This window comes from Passer montanus, unplaced genomic scaffold, assembly GCF_014805655.1.
Source record: "Passer montanus isolate IOZ18808 unplaced genomic scaffold, ASM1480565v1 scaffold3, whole genome shotgun sequence".
NCBI lineage: Eukaryota > Metazoa > Chordata > Aves > Passeriformes > Passeridae > Passer > Passer montanus.
Genome location: NW_024367707.1, coordinates 5737686 through 5754383, shown reverse-complemented (window position 1 = coordinate 5754383; position 16698 = coordinate 5737686). Strand labels below are relative to the sequence as shown.

The 16698-nt window shown below is 38.7% G+C and overlaps 1 protein-coding gene across 4 annotated transcripts in view; it reads right to left on the bottom strand.

Annotated features, from left to right (window-relative positions):
* Positions 1-16698, bottom strand: part of SH3KBP1 (SH3 domain containing kinase binding protein 1) — a 214929-nt gene that overhangs the window by 128437 nt on the left and 69794 nt on the right. For all 4 annotated transcript variants that reach the window (XR_005628042.1, XM_039714043.1, XM_039714044.1 and 1 more), the window contains exon 3: positions 7341-7464. Coding sequence is in view for 3 of the 4 variants with exons in the window: in XM_039714043.1 (XP_039569977.1) it covers positions 7341-7464 (124 nt within the window). In the remaining variant the exon portion in view is untranslated. The remainder of the gene's footprint in view (positions 1-7340; positions 7465-16698) is intronic.

Below are 16698 nucleotides of genomic sequence, written 5' to 3'. Positions count from 1 at the left end.
ATTTCAATATAAATTTTAATATAAAAACATTTTGCACCTGAGTTTGACAACACATTTGCTTTTGACTAGTATCTTGTGGACAGTTATCACATACTGTGATAAAAGTGAGCTTGCAAATGGCTTGTACAAATGATAAATTATATTCCTGACAATTTTATACTTCAGGCATGTAAAATGTATTGCAAAGCTTTTAGAAATGAAAAAAATCCTTTAACTGATCAGACAAAAATTTTTCAGTGCCCATGAAAAAGAAGCTGCCACTCTCTAAACTGCTCCTCACCAGCATTTTTGCAGCATTTTTGAGTATGTGCATGAACATAAATTACTTACAAAAATACTTTCTTCTCCTTATTCTTTAAACACACCCTGCAGCCCAGTTCCACCACTTCATTTGTTCCCTCTCACTCTCTTCCTTAAAAATTCACTTGCCTCTGCTTTTTCACTGATACAAATATAATTCTGGGTCTAGCATAAATAAAAATAACCAACAAACTAAATGATGCCCACATCTGTTTCCATAACTACCTGCCTCTGTTTCATCTGGAAGCTGCTGAGAATGCTCATCAGTGACCACTCTCCCACAACCCTTTAGGCTTCATATGAAAAGGTCATCTGCTTCTTCTCTGTCCTGTCCAGCACCCAACAGGAAAAAATTAAATTCTAAACCACTGTCCCAACTTTCACCATAGCAACCTCCCAGTTTCCAAATGCAGATTCAGGTCTAAATATTTTATTAAACAAGTGTGCTCTGTCTGCAAGAAACATGAAAACAGCCTGCGAGCAATTGCCCAAATATGGCATCTTCTCTTGCATTACTCTTTTTTTTTTAATTATTTGTTACCTGGTTTAATACATAACAGATACACACAGAGATGTATATATAGTCAGCTCCTTGATGTAGTGGCTGTGTTTTTATTTAGTGTTTCCCAGCATGGTCCATAAATGGCATTCCTAGAACTAAATATATGACACACAAGAGAGCCACTGAGGTAAACAGATGCCCAGAGGATAGAATTAACCTGGAATTTCACTTCAAACCCAGAGTGACTTCTTGTCTCTATAGGCTGCTCCTGCACAGAGCCTCATGATAGTAGCATGCCACACCAGTGGATGGATCCAACCATGCAAAATTGCAGAAACTAAGTCAGGGCTCAGCATTCATGCATTTTGAAGACTACAAGAAAGGAGTAATTGAAAAGAAAGAGTAAGCAATCAGGATTAAAAAAACACAAAAGATGGGGGGCACTGCACAGTAAATAACAAGAAAATAAACTATTTCTTGTAAAAAGATACTGGAACCTGGATAAATAATGAAACATTAACTGAACACCAGGGCAGCAAGTGACCATAACACAGGAAAAGAAATTTAGATTTTATGTATCTCAGGGCAGGCCAGGGTTTTATGAGCCCTTAAAAGGGAACCTAATACACCCAAGGATAGCTTAGCTATTACCTTTGGAGGCAAATAATGAGCAGGATGGCTTCTGCTGCAGTGTTAGAAACAAAAAGGTTTAATAAAAGGAAAAACAATAAACAGAAAATCCGAGCCAGGTACAAAAGTCTGATCCTGGTAGAAACACGTTCACAAAAGCCTCGTGGCTCTTTTGTCCTCTCTTTTTCTACCTTATGGCCCAGGCGGGACCTTTTGGCTTCCATCCAATTAGGTGACCCCAAGGTTTTAGTGACGTCTCTGGGGTCCTATAAGGTGGCTTTTCACCTGATCGTTGGGAGAAACTTCTGGGCTTCCTTCCTTTTTTGGGGGACAAAGGCTAGTTTGCCACTCTGTCATTGGGGGCATCCTCCTACACTCCTTCACAAGTCATTCTTTAAATTGAACTCATAAACAAGATGTGCTTGAAAAGAGTGAGTGAGCACCCATTCCACTCTTGGCAAGACAACACTGAGATGTTTCCTCCAGACAAAAAAAAAAATCATGTCAATGTCACAACCACATGTCCAGCACAGACTGGTGTCTTCTCCTGCCTCTCTCAACTGAAAGCATTGACTTCCAGGACAGTGTAGCTTACCTAAATACTGGGATAATTTTCACCCTTCTTTTCAAAAAACAGTACTTTTACAGGAAATGTGTATTATTTGAGACACTACATATGCATATACAGATATGATATTTAAACTCAAATAATAAATATTTTGCACATTCAAGTTTCCTGTGCCATTAATTTTTTATGTCTCGTTTTGGGTTGGTGTCATATGTTGCAAGCATATTTTAACCTTAATAGGCTGAGCAGTATGTTCTTGTGCATATTTGTGTAAACTGTATGCTTATTATACACCAATTAGCTGATCTTAAAAATGAAAAGGTTTTTTTTCCCTGCTAGCAATAATTTCTCTGAAGCTGGCAGTATTTGCAAGGGAATACCAAAGCCTGTCAGTGGAGAGGGCCTGAATGTGTAAACAGCAGAAGAATAATCTAACAAAAGAAAGATCAATGCCTACAAACTTACTGTGTTAGAAAGGAAAACCAAAGCTGAGCATACTGAGGGTCAGACACCTCATCAAGCCACTTGCACTTCTTGATAGTAAAATATTTTATGAAAAAAGATTTTGAAGTTTGCCTTTCTGTTGAAAAATATTACCAGAATCATAGCTTACATAGATTATTTAATATGAGATTGAATCAACACACTCATATGCTGAGAACACAACAGCCTGTGTTTCTAATAAATGGGGTGCCTTTTTACATCCAAATAATAAGAAAACTATCAAACAAAAGGATGAAGCATTTTTCTTGCAAAATACTTTTCCCATTTCTCTAATTTACAAAAATGGACTTAAATCTCAGTTTTGCATATAACAGACTTGTTACTTATTCCCAAATTAAACCTATTATATCATCAAATCTATTTACACAAAACTTCCCTTTTAGCATTGCATGCAAATGCTCTCTATTATTTAAATGTAGGCTGGAACGTAAATTAAATCATTCTCAAGAGAACTAGAAAAAACTTTCTTTGCTTTCAGTATTTGGCTTTGATTAAGGGCATGTAACACGTGATAAACTGTTCCAGATTTGCTGGCTCAATGCAGCCTGCAATTACAGTTTATAGAAAACAAATATATCTGACAAAGCAATGTATCTTTGCCTCAAATATGTTTACTTATATAACAATTGTTGTTAGTTTACTTACAAAATATAGTCTATCAATTTCAGTTTTGCATCTTGACCTAAGGTAGTGGGCTTTTGTTCCCAGACACAGAAAACAGCACAATGATTAAATATAGGATACTCAACAATCAGAACAAAACTAGTCTAAAATAAGTTATGGCCATTTAACACTTAAAGCTTATTGAAGGCAAGTTTTCATTATGTCCCTTTATACTTGAGTGAAAATCATAGTGAATTTATGACAGATCTGAAACAGTTGCACAACTTTGAATCTTGATTTAGGTTTTGAAAGTTAACTTAGAAGAGATGGAATTTCACCATGTTGGAAAAGTATTTAAAGGACAAAAAGATATCTTTCAGTGGTTTTCTATTCCAAGACCTGGTTGTAATTTTATTATGTTATTAAATAATTGCAACAATAGCAAAAATTTTGCTTTTTTCAAACAATGTGAAAATGTTCTCTGAGAAGAAATGGCTTTCCCACCCTGCTCTTACCAAAGTGTAACAATGCCAATTCTAAATAGAAAAAAAAAGCTAATTTTTAATAGATATATTTTTTTAAATGTCAGCTTTATAAAAGTTTTAGAACAATAGTACTATGTGCCAACAAAAAAATCTGAACCAGGGAAAAGTTACACTCAAAGACCCACTCATGGTGAGGAAAGGATTTTTTTACTTATGAACTATAGGAAGAAGCAAAAGAACAATCCCTCCCAGTTTCTGGCAATTAATATGCAAGCCAACCAACATCTGCCATTCCTACAGTCTCAGACAGGTGCCTCAGTGCCACAGCCTTTTTCCCTAGAAAGGAACAGACAGGGCTGACACTGCAGCACCTGAAGCTCCCATCGACCAGCCCAGAGCTGCTGCAGCCCTGGAACAGCCAGGGAAAGCACAAGGCCACCATGCTTCCCCAAACCCCCTCCCCACGCTCCAGAAAATGGCCCTTTCCTGAGCCTTTCAGAGGTGAGGAATTAACACATTGCAGTGCTAAATTAAAATGCTGTTTCCTGGGTGTTAATTGCCATCACTGCCATGCTGGAACAGATCTCAACTCCTTAATGAAGCAGGTGTAAACCAGGTTTTGCCAACAGGCAGCCTAAGGCAGAGACACCTGAAATACTCATAAATCTGGAGATGTCACTGCAATAAATCAGAAAAAATTAAGCCCTGTCTATCTGAAAAATCAATACGTATTAAAATGCCTGACCTAGGAAGATAAGTGTGTAATTTGGCCAACAGTTTAGTGATTTAGCAATAGTTCCATAGCATTTCCTAAATTATGTCCACCACAGCAGTGGTCACTACTGTTTGTTTCCATTAGGTCACTAATATCTGTGGTCAACAAGAAACATTAAAGGATGAGACATATTCTGGTTTTACCGCCCACAGTGAAAAGCAGAAAAAAATCAAATCCTTCCATCTTCTCTTGGCCTTTGTAACAAAAACCTGAGTGATTCACACATGGTGACGTACAACCAGTTGTAACCCTCACTGTGCAATGGAAGTAATAACCCAGGTAGGCTACTGCTGGTGGGGTTACACCAACTTTAATTTGTTCCTATGCTACACATGTAATCCATTACCCATTATTGTTGTGGTTTAACCCCAGTCAGCAAATAAATATTATGCAGCCACTTGTCTCAATTTACACTGATTTTATTGTTAGAACTCCTAATTTCAATACAGTACTTAGAAATAATTAGCGTGAAAATACCAGGATATAAAGTTGGATCTTAAATACCTTTTTAGTTGAGAAATTTATTATTTTCCTCTTGGTTACTTAGATGTTTCTTACAAATAACTTAGCTATTTTCCTTGAATACCACTGTTGGACATTTGTCAATATTTCTCAAGGAAAAACTCCCTACAAGCCAGAAGCCCAAGAGGCCAAGATTCCTCTCCTCAAAATGTAAATACTTGCTAAAGTGCTGACACTTAAATTAGGCCAACCAAGTTAAGTAGTAAAACTACACAATATAACACCACAGCAGTAGAATAGCACATATTATTATCATCTTGGTAATAAAAACAATGCAACAGCACAGAATGCTTCACTCCCACATCACTGGATCAGCTGTGAAGTTGCAAGCAGCAGGATTACACTGCCCAAGCAATTAAATAATACTGCCTACCACTTTCACTGCTGAACAGTGGTTAAAGACCTTTAGATGCAGCCCTGTCCTCTTCACTTCCTAACAACAAAGAGAACACAAGAAAACAAACCAACCAATGAACCAAACACAGACACCTTGTCCCCTTTTTCAGATCACATTGTGTGATCAGTAAACATATTGAGTTAGGATTTATTAAAAATCCCAGGACAAGAACACTCAAAGAAAGTAACACCCATGGAATTTAGGGCTCCCTATTCAGTACAATATGGCAACACTGTCCACAAGCAGATTGGCCACATAAATCTTAGAAAACACTTTCTGAACTCAGCAGTAACTATTTGCTCAACTGTCCACACTTAAGCAAGGCTACAGTGGCACCATGATCAAAGTGATCCCAGGAAAAACAAGGGGAAGCTCTCTTGCCTTGTGCCCCATACATCCTTGGCTGTGCTGCCACATCATGGCCTCCTGCACCTGCTTTTTCTGCAGCAACAGAAATGGCTGTGAAGTAGCCAACATGAACAGTGCACCAACCCTGACACAATGGACAGGTGGCCATCAGAAGTGCAATCCCTACCAACCAAGTCTAATGAAATAATATCCTAATATGAAAATGCTACTTCCAAACCTAACCCCTGCCTCAACTTACAGATCTTCATGTCAGACTTTGCTTTTCTCATCTCAGTAAATATGAGGTTTTGTATTCTTCAGCTAGGGACAGAAAAATCTTTCTTTCCTGAATTCTTTAAAGCTTCTAGCCAGAGGGAAGAAAAAGGAGGAGAAAGTGTTCTAAGAACCATATTTGGAGTTCTATCCCCTTGTGACTGAAACAAATCTCTGTATCTGCCACAGCTATTAGACTTCTCCAAATAGCAGCAGAAGCAATGTGGAACAAACTTGGTCCCTAGATAATTTCCCAACTACTCATATGGTTCTGTATAGCAGCCATGAAAAATAATAATTCTTAGTAATTTAATTCTGCTGTTGCTTGAAAAACTTATGACCCAAAGCAGAAATTTTGGACGTGTCTCTAGATTCAAGACAACATTGCAAGCTCAAAAGACAAAGTTTTCTGAGATGTATTTCCAATCTTTTCTTTCAGAGGATATCAATCCTTGCAAAAGAGGTGGAGATTAATCTGTTTCACATTTTAAAGGAAGTAAGACATTTCGCAAAAATTATTAATTCTTCTTCACTTGCAGTTGTAAACCTTAAGTATAAGACCTCTACTGAAACTGCAGCTCAAATAAAACACTAGCTGATAATGCATAACAGGAAATGTCCATAACAGTCCTCAAAGTATAGAACACACACTAAAATGGAAATTACATTACTGCAATGATTAATGACAGCAGATTATTCTGTATAAGACAGCAAGCAAGAAACTGTTGAGTGAATCCTCCAGCACATCTCTTGCACATTGTCCTCCTACAAACAAACAGGAGAATAAAGATAACCTGAAGAAAAATCCAGGTTTTATATTTCCAATTTTTTGTTTTGTTCTAACAGTCCTGAAAGAAGGGCAGGGAGATAGGGAATGACACAGAACATTTGGAGGTTTTCATTTTGGCCACCCAAAACCCTACACAGGAATCTGCATTGGGAGTCAAGAAAGAGATGATGAGCACACACACATTCCTGTCTCAAATGAAAGACAGTGAAAGACACTTCCCAAGAAACTAATGCATTGTCTTTTTTTTCACATTTTTCCCCCTTTTTTAGAGCTCTCTGTCCCAGATAAAGCATGATTATGTGAATGTAGACTGACATCCCTGTGCAAAACCCTCCATATATGCAAGCTGCCACTTGCGTACTTTAATAAGCTTCAGCAATCTCCTCATACAACTTCCCTTAATTAAATGTATGGAGGAGGATTTCCTTAAAAAGAAAGGGATGTCTGTGCAAATTAATGTGGAAATATTAAATGTGTATCCATATATGCTAGTCCAAGAGGACAAAGATTTTTTCTATTATTATTCCTCCTATGCCTTTTCAGTTAAATAGATTCTAGCTTTATTTTTAGAAACAAGGAAGGGTTACATTTTGTCCTTTGGAGGGCCTGAATTTAATCTGCATTTAATGTCCATATACTATACCTTTTTTGTTGGTTCTAATAATTGTCTCAGACAACAGTAAAGGGCTTCCATTGGAAACTTCATTTATAGGCTTCTCTGGTGGTTTGTTGGCAGTATTTTCTTTCTTCATGTCTTTCTTTATTTCCTGCAGGTAGAGAGGGAAAAGAAAAAAGAACCAGTTTAAAAAAGGTAATTAAAAATATTCTAAATCTCAAGCTCCCAAGATTTTTTGAAACTTCTATGTACACACCGCTGCCTGCTCTAGTGTTATCACAAAGACTCTTAAAAAGGTGAAATGCCACAAAAAGAAAGCAATTTTCAGTAACCTTTTCCAATGGGCACTATTGTTTTTCAAATAACTCCTTATCTATGCGTGAAAATTGTAGGATACCTTTAAAAATCTCTTAGTAAAGATCACCAAAGCTGAAAAGTGCAAGGGGGTAAAAACCCAGATGCTTCAGTTTATCAAGCAGTGAGCTGTACATCTGATACACAGGGCAGAACCAGTACAGTGCTCCTGATGTAAAGGCAGCTTAGTCTGCTTCCCCTCCAATGAGACCACAGAAACAACCACCATAGCAGGAAAAAACTATTAACTAGGAAAATATGACAAATGTTACCATAATTGGCAGAATCATATAGTGAGACTGCTGTCAGAGCTGTTGCTAACACTGGCACATTTTGCTGCTCACTACCTTTTAAGGGGATTGACAATATATATTGAAAAAATATATGGTGGGGATTTCATGAAAGTAAATCCACAGAAAACAGCTTCACAGTTACTGCTAGAGATGCACAGTACCCTCTCTATGAGCTTCTTAGGCAGACTTTAAAAGCCTGTCTGTGTTGCTGTCCATACCCACTTTGACAAAGCATCCAAAATATCATCCCCTTTCATATATCTTATATTGAAACATCACTGAAGAAAGCAAAAAGCATTACCTCCACTTTCTAGACAGGTAACTACAGAGGCTGAACCATTTGCTTATAACCACATCCCAAAATACAAGGAGAAAAAAAAGTTTTGGCTCCAAGCTTTGTCCTAGATCCATTGAGCCACTCAGGCTGAGAGAGAATTCAGAAGGTCCCTACTCCAATTCAGTTCAAAGCAGGGTCACCTCTGAGTGGAGGTGACCAGGCTGTTCAAGGTTGTTTGAGCAGCTGGCTTTTGAGAACCTCAAAGGATAGAGGCTGCAGAAGCCCACTGCCTGACTGATTTTATAGTGGCAAAGATTTTCCTTATACCTTGCCTGGAACTTTCTTCTAAAGTCCCATCTGCTCTCTCCTGTCCTGCCCACCAGGCATCACTGCAGGGTGTGTCTCTATCTCCTGGATAACAATTTTTATGTAGGAAGTCCCCCCAAAACCCTTTTTTCAGGCTGAACAAGCCCACACCTCCTTAGCATCTCCTTAGGGAGAATGTGCTCCAGCTTCCACAGGCACAGAACTTGCTTCAGCTCATCAGTATCTTCCCTTTATGCAAAATTCTCATCTCATCCACAAAATGGGATGCTGTATTCTGGATGTGGACTTATGAGTGCCAGGTAAAGGAGGATTTCCACTTCCCTCAATCTGCAGGCTATTAATGCAGCCCAGGATGCTGTTCCCTGTGTTGATGCCAGGGTACAAGACTGGCACGTGTTGATGTTGCTGCCCACCAGGACCCACAGGTCCTTTTCAGCAGAGTTGTTCCCAAATTTATTCTGGATGTGGACTTATGAGTGCCAGGTAAAGGAGGATTTCCACTTCCCTCAATCTGCAGGCTATTAATGCAGCCCAGGATGCTGTTCCCTGTGTTGATGCCAGGGTATAAGACTGGCACGTGTTTATGTTGCTGCCCACCAGGACCCACATACAACTCCTTTTCAGCAGAGTTGTTCCCAAATCTATCAGGTCCCACTCTGCAGATCTGCCACATTCCTCCTTCCCAGGGCAAGAACTGGTATTTGTCCTTGCTGGATTCCACAATGTTCCTGTCTGGGGCCCTCTGAAGAGCAGCCCTGCCTTCAAGCATGTCAGCTGCTCCCCTAGTTTGGTATCATCTGCAAATTTGATGAGATCTACATTAAACAGGCATCAGAGACGTGATGGCTTTGGATGAGCTCTTCCCTTTACAAAACCTTTACCTCTCCTCCTCTCTGTCACTTCTTTTACATTCACTGTCCCCTTCTACAAACCAGTGCAGGATCAACTTCCACCCTCCCACGGCATTGTACATACACAGGAAATACTGTAGATCTTATTTAGATTTTCAGCATATCAGACATGAGCACTAAAGCACAGAAAGCACATTTCTATTTGAAGTTTCTGAAGCTGTCATCTGTGAACAGCATCAAGCAAAGGAAGAATTTTTAAGTTATTGTCTGTAAGATGCACCTTAAACCTGAATCTCATAAATTTTTTTTACCTTTTATTTCCCCAAACCAATTGTTAAGCTGACTTATTAGCTATACAACATTAATACAGTTTTCTACATCTGCCCAAAGCATTTTCTGTATATCAGTACATTAGCAGAGATAAAACTTTTATGAATTACTGACTATGGAAGGTACAGTAAATACTTTATCGACTGCCATCGCACTGGTAAAACACTATCTAAAAGACAGCTCCTCAGAGTAATCATAATAACTGAAATAACAAATGTAAATGTGTGTATGAATAGCTGTGTGATAAATACTGCTGTTGCTAGAAGAAATATTGTGCATAGTTCTGGTAAAAAAGTGAACCATGTGAGGATTTAAGAACACTGTATGCATTTAGAAGAATATATCACTTCTAAAAGAAATTAACTGGACTTAACATGTACATTATTCCACAAGATTCTTTTTCACGGCCTTAAAAATTAAAATGTATAATAAATTACCTCACCCAGAGCTTTACATCTATTTTGCAGCTAGGTGACAAACTCACTGCGTATTAAAAAATTATCTGCCATTTAAACAGAATTTGTGAGTCAAACAGCATTCTCATGTGAACAAGACCACAAGACAACATCCTACAGAAGACCCCATCTTGCCAGAACTTACTTCCTGTGTGTCATTACTGTATTCAGCAGTACAATATTTTTTAACTGTAAAAATCCTTTTTCAACTTCAAAACTAACAGAGAAATTTGTCTGCTATAACAGAAAACAATGCTGTACCCTTTAGTCTCCAGATGAATGACACTGGTGCCTTTGCTGCTGCTGACAGCTTTTTGAGAAAGCCTTGTTTGGCTCCTGAGAAAAGACAAGGAATACAAGACAACTCCCAAACACTGGCATTTGTTTGTAGGGTGGGGAGTCTTGTACTTCTTTCTTCACTATTCATGGAAAGAAGAAAGATGCAGTGTCCACTAAGCTGAAATTCACACAGAAGGTTTGGCATCTTGCAGTCACCAAAACTGCCCAAGGACTTCTTTTTTTGTGTGCCTTTCTAACACTTCAGCTGCTTTTCATTATTGTTACCTTTGATGCTCAAGAGAAGGGCCATAATCTTTCATAGCTACTGCCCAGAGTACATGACATGATCAACCCCAGCAACCTAAAGTTACAGACCCTGGAGGGAATTGAAAGTGGAGAATTGTCTAAAAAATTAAACAGAAATCAAGATAAATCCAGCCCAACTAAGCTAAAATCTTAGCAGAAGCATATTCATACTTAGCAATACCCTATGGGAAGCCCATACCTAAGTGGCTTAGGAAGCATTCTGCACTAAGCAATGCCAACTTTAAGACCTTTGCACATCTTTTCAATTCCTGGTCTTAGTCTACAGCATAAGACTAAAAACTTATATACAAAACCTAACAAATGCCCCAGCCTCCAGCAGCCTCACCACTGCAGCCTGCAGCAAACACTCGTGTGGATATTACAGCCTCTCTCTAGGATGTTGCTCCTGCCTCCTTGCTGTCTTCTCTTCTGTAGTGCTCACCCTTGGGGAATTCAGGATTTTAGAACTTTTCTTCAGCTGTGGCTCAAACACAGTCAGGCACCCTTATCCTCAGGCCAAAGGGACCCTTGGTGCTATTAAATTCAGAAATATTGACATAACCCTTTACATCTATTCCCACTCTAACCTGCTGTAAAAAAATAGATTATTACTCTAAAATACCATAATGCCTTACTCAAAATTGCATTTTTTTCTTGAAAAATGAAGTGAAAACGAATACAAACAACTCTGGCAAAAGAAATATACCAAGTAACTTTATTTTTATTTTAAAGCTCAATTTATTTTACTGCAAAAGGTATACTGAACACGACTACCTGGCATATTTGGTAAATGAACTACAACGGCCCTAAAAGCTTGGTGCTTTATCAGTAATAGTTATAGAAATCTCTCTATGTAACCCAGTCCTTCCAGATCTGCAAGGAGTTGAATGCTACCACTGAGGAAAGAGTAGGCAAATGAGTTTGCAAACCCATGCATATCAAAGGTGGTTTGTGGGAACTTTCCCCAGTGTATGACAAAATCTATTTCCAGTTCTGATTTCAAGTTAAAGTTTGCAGATTTTATTTTTTTTAAAGAAGAAAATCAATGTACACAAATAAGTAGAAAGCAAACTTCCAGTTAGGATAGAATTCCTCAATCTGCCATAAGCAGTTCAAGAACAGCTGAATTTAAATGCTGAAGGAGGATGAACAGAAACTAATAGTCAAGTTTCAAGTTCAGGAACTGCTGTGTCTTGAAAAAGAAGCTTGTGTAATAAAGGAGAGGAGAAACTAGACAGGTGAGATATTGGACTACATTGTTTTGCCCAAAAATACTGGGAAAATATCAACCTGCTGTCTGCCCAGCAAGGACTTCAGTGCACCTCCTGACCAAGACTTTTGCACTGGTTCCTGGTTTTATTTTGACTGCAGCAGATATATTCACACCCTGATCAGATACAAGCACCACTCACTGTGGGCTGATCTGCCCTTGAGTGGAACGGGGTGGGTGGACTGGTACAGCCGGACATCTGTGCCATGCTGAGCCTGCTCCAAGGAACACGGTGTGAGAACCTTCACCAGCAATCCCTGTGGTGACAATATCTGGAACAGGCTTGACAACGTTGGGAGCCCCTCCCAGAATAAAGTTCACAAGACAGATGTCAATGGAAACCCCACAAGGAGCCTCAGGAGAAGGAGCTCAGAGGGATCCTGAGTGCAGTGCTTGGCTCTTTACCTCTCAGTTCCTGTGGGATGTTTCTGCAGAATGAGCAGCTGTCTCACTCACACAACCCATTTGCAAAGAGGTAGGCTTTCACAGTGCTAACAGCTTCAAAAATATCTCCAAACCTAATCTGTGGGACTATTTGGTTCTTGGTTTTGGAGCACTGCCCGGTATAAATTTCATGGATTTAAATGAGGCACTTCTTTCCTAGCCCACACAGAGGTAACTGCAGGATCAGGTTAATAGCAGATCATTTTCAAGAGGCTGTGCCTCAGGAACCCAACCCTTAAGTAAGTAACCTTGCATTTCAACCACTAAACCTAAAAGATGCTCTCTTGATGTCAGAAATTTTAAGACAGCTTCCACCTCCTGTCTACGTGGGTTTCAGTGTGATTCCAATATGATAAGCAGTTCTTACTCGGAAGAAGCATCCTCAGTCTGAGAAATACTGAAAAAAAGTAATTGTGAACTTTAAAAATAAACTAAGCTTCATTCCATGAAATATTCCATAATATCTTTTCATTCCATGAAAAGATATTATGGGGGCAAAAAGGCCCTTAAAATTTGTACACCCTTTTAATACATAAAAATACTACTTTTTTTTTAACTAGGCTTCAACCATACTGCATAGATACAACAGCCAAATCACTGTGAAAAGATTATTTTCTTCTAGCAAACTTTGCAATATATTTTCTCCAAAGAAACACAAAATCCTAAACAATACCTGAGCTGTTTTTATTTGGATCTTCTCTAATCCTATCCTACATCAGTATAAGCCATAGGAAATTTGAAAGATGTTATCCCTAAGCTCATCAGCTTTACAACGTGACAAAACTTCAAATAACAACAAATTACACAGTGTGATGAAAGTCCACCACACAGGAAAATACAATATATTCAAGTATACCTGTACCCTATTAAATGGCTATTTCAATATATACAATTTATAAATTAAACACAATTAAAATTTATAAATTAGGCACCTTATCTTTTGTAAGTAAAAAACTATTACTCATTGAAATGACACATGCTTTGTCATTCTGAAGAGAAGCAAAAAGAACAGTTAACAGCTTTTAAAGTGAAAACATAGTTTTTCTACTGCTGTTTGCAAGACCTAGCTTTTTTTCTCAGAATTGAACCATTTATAACATTTCAAGGAACAAGTTTCCTCTATTTATGTGCCTTTACATGATGAAGTTTCCGCCCCTCTATCAAAAAGCTTCCTTGAAGTTAGAGCAAGTGCTTGAATTAGGTCAGCCATAAAAGTTACAGTTAGGAAAGTACAGGAACTTCTGCCATTTTCACTACACCAAACTTTCAAGTTTTTTTACTGTAACAGTTCTGACCTTTACAGGAAACTCAGCTGAAAACATTCGAGGAAATTGCTTCAACCTTTTCCATGACTCTAAATCCAAAATATGCTTTTTTTGTACTGCTGCAGGTACAAAATCCTAAAGCCAACACTTCATTCCTCGAAACTGTTGAGAGCAATGAAAAATTATAAGAATCACTATCAGACTTTAAGGTGATTTATCTGTGGATTCCATATGAAGGGAACAACAGTTCTTGCAAGAGGTTTAATCAAAATCAAAATCAAAATCCTGGGAGCAAGAGGTTTAATCAAAATCAAAGCTTTTGAAAACAAGACACATGCATAATGGAGGAGTTGAAAGCTGATAAATAATGAGTCTTTCACAATTTTAAAATCTGTAGCATGTGCCCTGCTTGAAGCCAAATACGGGAGCAGGAATTAGAGCCTGGAATCATACACAGCAAAGAGGAAACAACGCAACACATTTGAATTATCAAAAGATGACAATGGAAAGGTCAGGAGCACTGAATGCTTTTCCTTCAATCCCTTTTCTCAAAAACCATACTTTACATTTCAAGAGAGAACTGCCACCTTGATTTCCTGCAGACAGTGTCTGCAACTTCAAACTATATATGAGTTCAATCATTCAATTTAAATGCCTCAAAATAAAACTCTGCTGCACAGTACATCAATTTAATATTTAGTCCTCCTAAGTAATTTCCTGCAACATTTCTGCTGAAACTAGTTAAGAGTTATTGAATAATTACAAATGTCCTTAGTTAGAAATGTGGCTCTGATTTTCAAGAATCTTGTAGTTCTAATATAAATAAACAATGTATCCTAAAGTAAGGTTGGAACAAACTTTCCTAGCAACTGAACTAGAATCGAGATGAAAATTATTTTCAACCTGAAAGATGTTGCCTGCACTAAAATCCAGTTTACTTTCATAGCATGAGCTTTATATTCTGTTAAAAAGCAAAATTACAATATTTCAGGGAGAAATAAGAAACCATCTAGCTTTTATTTTCTGGGCTTCTGCATCATTAGCTTTTAGTTTCTCCTCTCTAGGGCAATACCAGGTCCAAGACACAGAGGGAGGACAGGGGATCTTCAAGCACTGTGATCAAGACTGAGACCTCCCCATCAGCTGGTTGTGACAGGAGACACTCACCAGTGGCTCTGTCACCAAGCAGAGGGGGAAGGATGGTTTGGAGCCTGTGCTTTGTAGCAGTGACCCCCAGCTTCTAACAGAGGCACAGATCCCAAGCTGCTACTGCAGACATGCTCTGAGCTCATGACCAAAGCTATGCTCTTGTTTCACCGCTGCAGGATTCCACATCCGCTCTCCTTTTTTCACTATCAGCTTATCCCAAGTTTATAAGAAGCATGTTCCCAGCTGTCAGGCATGTGACAGAGGGGAAGAAAAAAAAGAAGTGTTAGAGTTCATGAGCCTCCTAGTTTGTGCCACAACTGCCTAGTTCTCTAACCACAGCCTCCTAAACCTCTCTTTGGTTTATGTATCTGGCCTTTAAAATCAAGTCTATTTCTGTGGCTCACATGACTGCTATCTGATTTACAGCTTGACAGAGAAAAGTGCTATTTGTTCACCAAGTTTTACATACTGAACAGCGTATCTACTCCAGCAGAACAGGTACCTTAAGGATGAGGACTCTGACCTGCTTTACCCTCCTTTGTTTTTCTTGCTGTGTTACATAAAACAGATGCACTGATTTGCTCTCCCCTAGCACAGACAAAGCCTTGAACACAGCCAGAAGTGCTACTTTCATGGCTGCTGAGATAATCCCATGGTGCCACCCTTGCTTCTCAGATGGAAAGGCCTTACGAGCACTGCAAAGCTTCCTGTCAGGACACTGCTGCCCTGCCTACTGTACACCTAGAACCAGCCTGCACAATCACAAATTCATTACACTGCCACAGGTAAAGGCTTCTAAAGCCCATCTGTCATGCACACTGTTCTTTGAACATTTAAATACTCATTTTGGTACTAATTTTATTTACAAACTTTACTTATAACAAAGGTCATCCCTCAGACATTTGAGACAATAGTGGGGAAATTGAAAACACCAATGTAAAAACATTAATAGGTCAGATTTAATGCAAACTACTGGTGACAAATTTACTATGAAGTGGCAAACCAGCAGCTGTTACGAAAAAAAAGTTAACTCCCACATCCAGTGTATTCTACATTAACCACTAAAGCACAGTGCACTGAAGGCACAGTGCAACCTGCTCCTGCTTAAAGTGCTGGTACTTCTCTGTGATATCTGTGTCTGAACTCTTCTGTTTATCCCAGCCAGAGATGCCCAAGCTACAAAGCCCTCCATAACACAGGAGGCCACACTGTGGCACTCCTAAATCCTCTGTTCCTCTCCCACACATCAGTGACCAGTACTCTACAGCAAACATCTTGTTTACATCCTTCTGATAAGTAAAGATCTTCTGGATAGGATTTACACTCTTACATATGTAGAAAGCCTTGTACTTCTAGAGAGATGAGTGCCTGTTTTATAATAAAATTAAGAAAACACTCAGATTTGTTGAGTCTTGTGCAATCTTTCAGCTCTGCTTGTCTGTGAATATGAGCGTGTGTTTCTGCATTCACTCAGCTCCAGAAAATCTTGTTAAATCCCTTAGCCTCACACTTTGTACTTCAGTTCAAAAGAAGACAGCTCATATTCACCTATACCAATTAGTTTACTGTGGGGGTTTTTTTAATTACTAGAAAAGATTAAAGAAACATGGAGGGGGTGGAGGGGGAAGGGAGATGAAGACTCCGAGAAATAGCAAGGAATACAAAAGTAAGAAAAGTAGAGAGCACATTTTAAAACAAAGAATCACAAAACACCACCTGTCTCAGAGAAAGCCAGGAAGAAAAAAGAATACACCCTCTGCACATTGTGGTTTGGGTTTTGGAGAC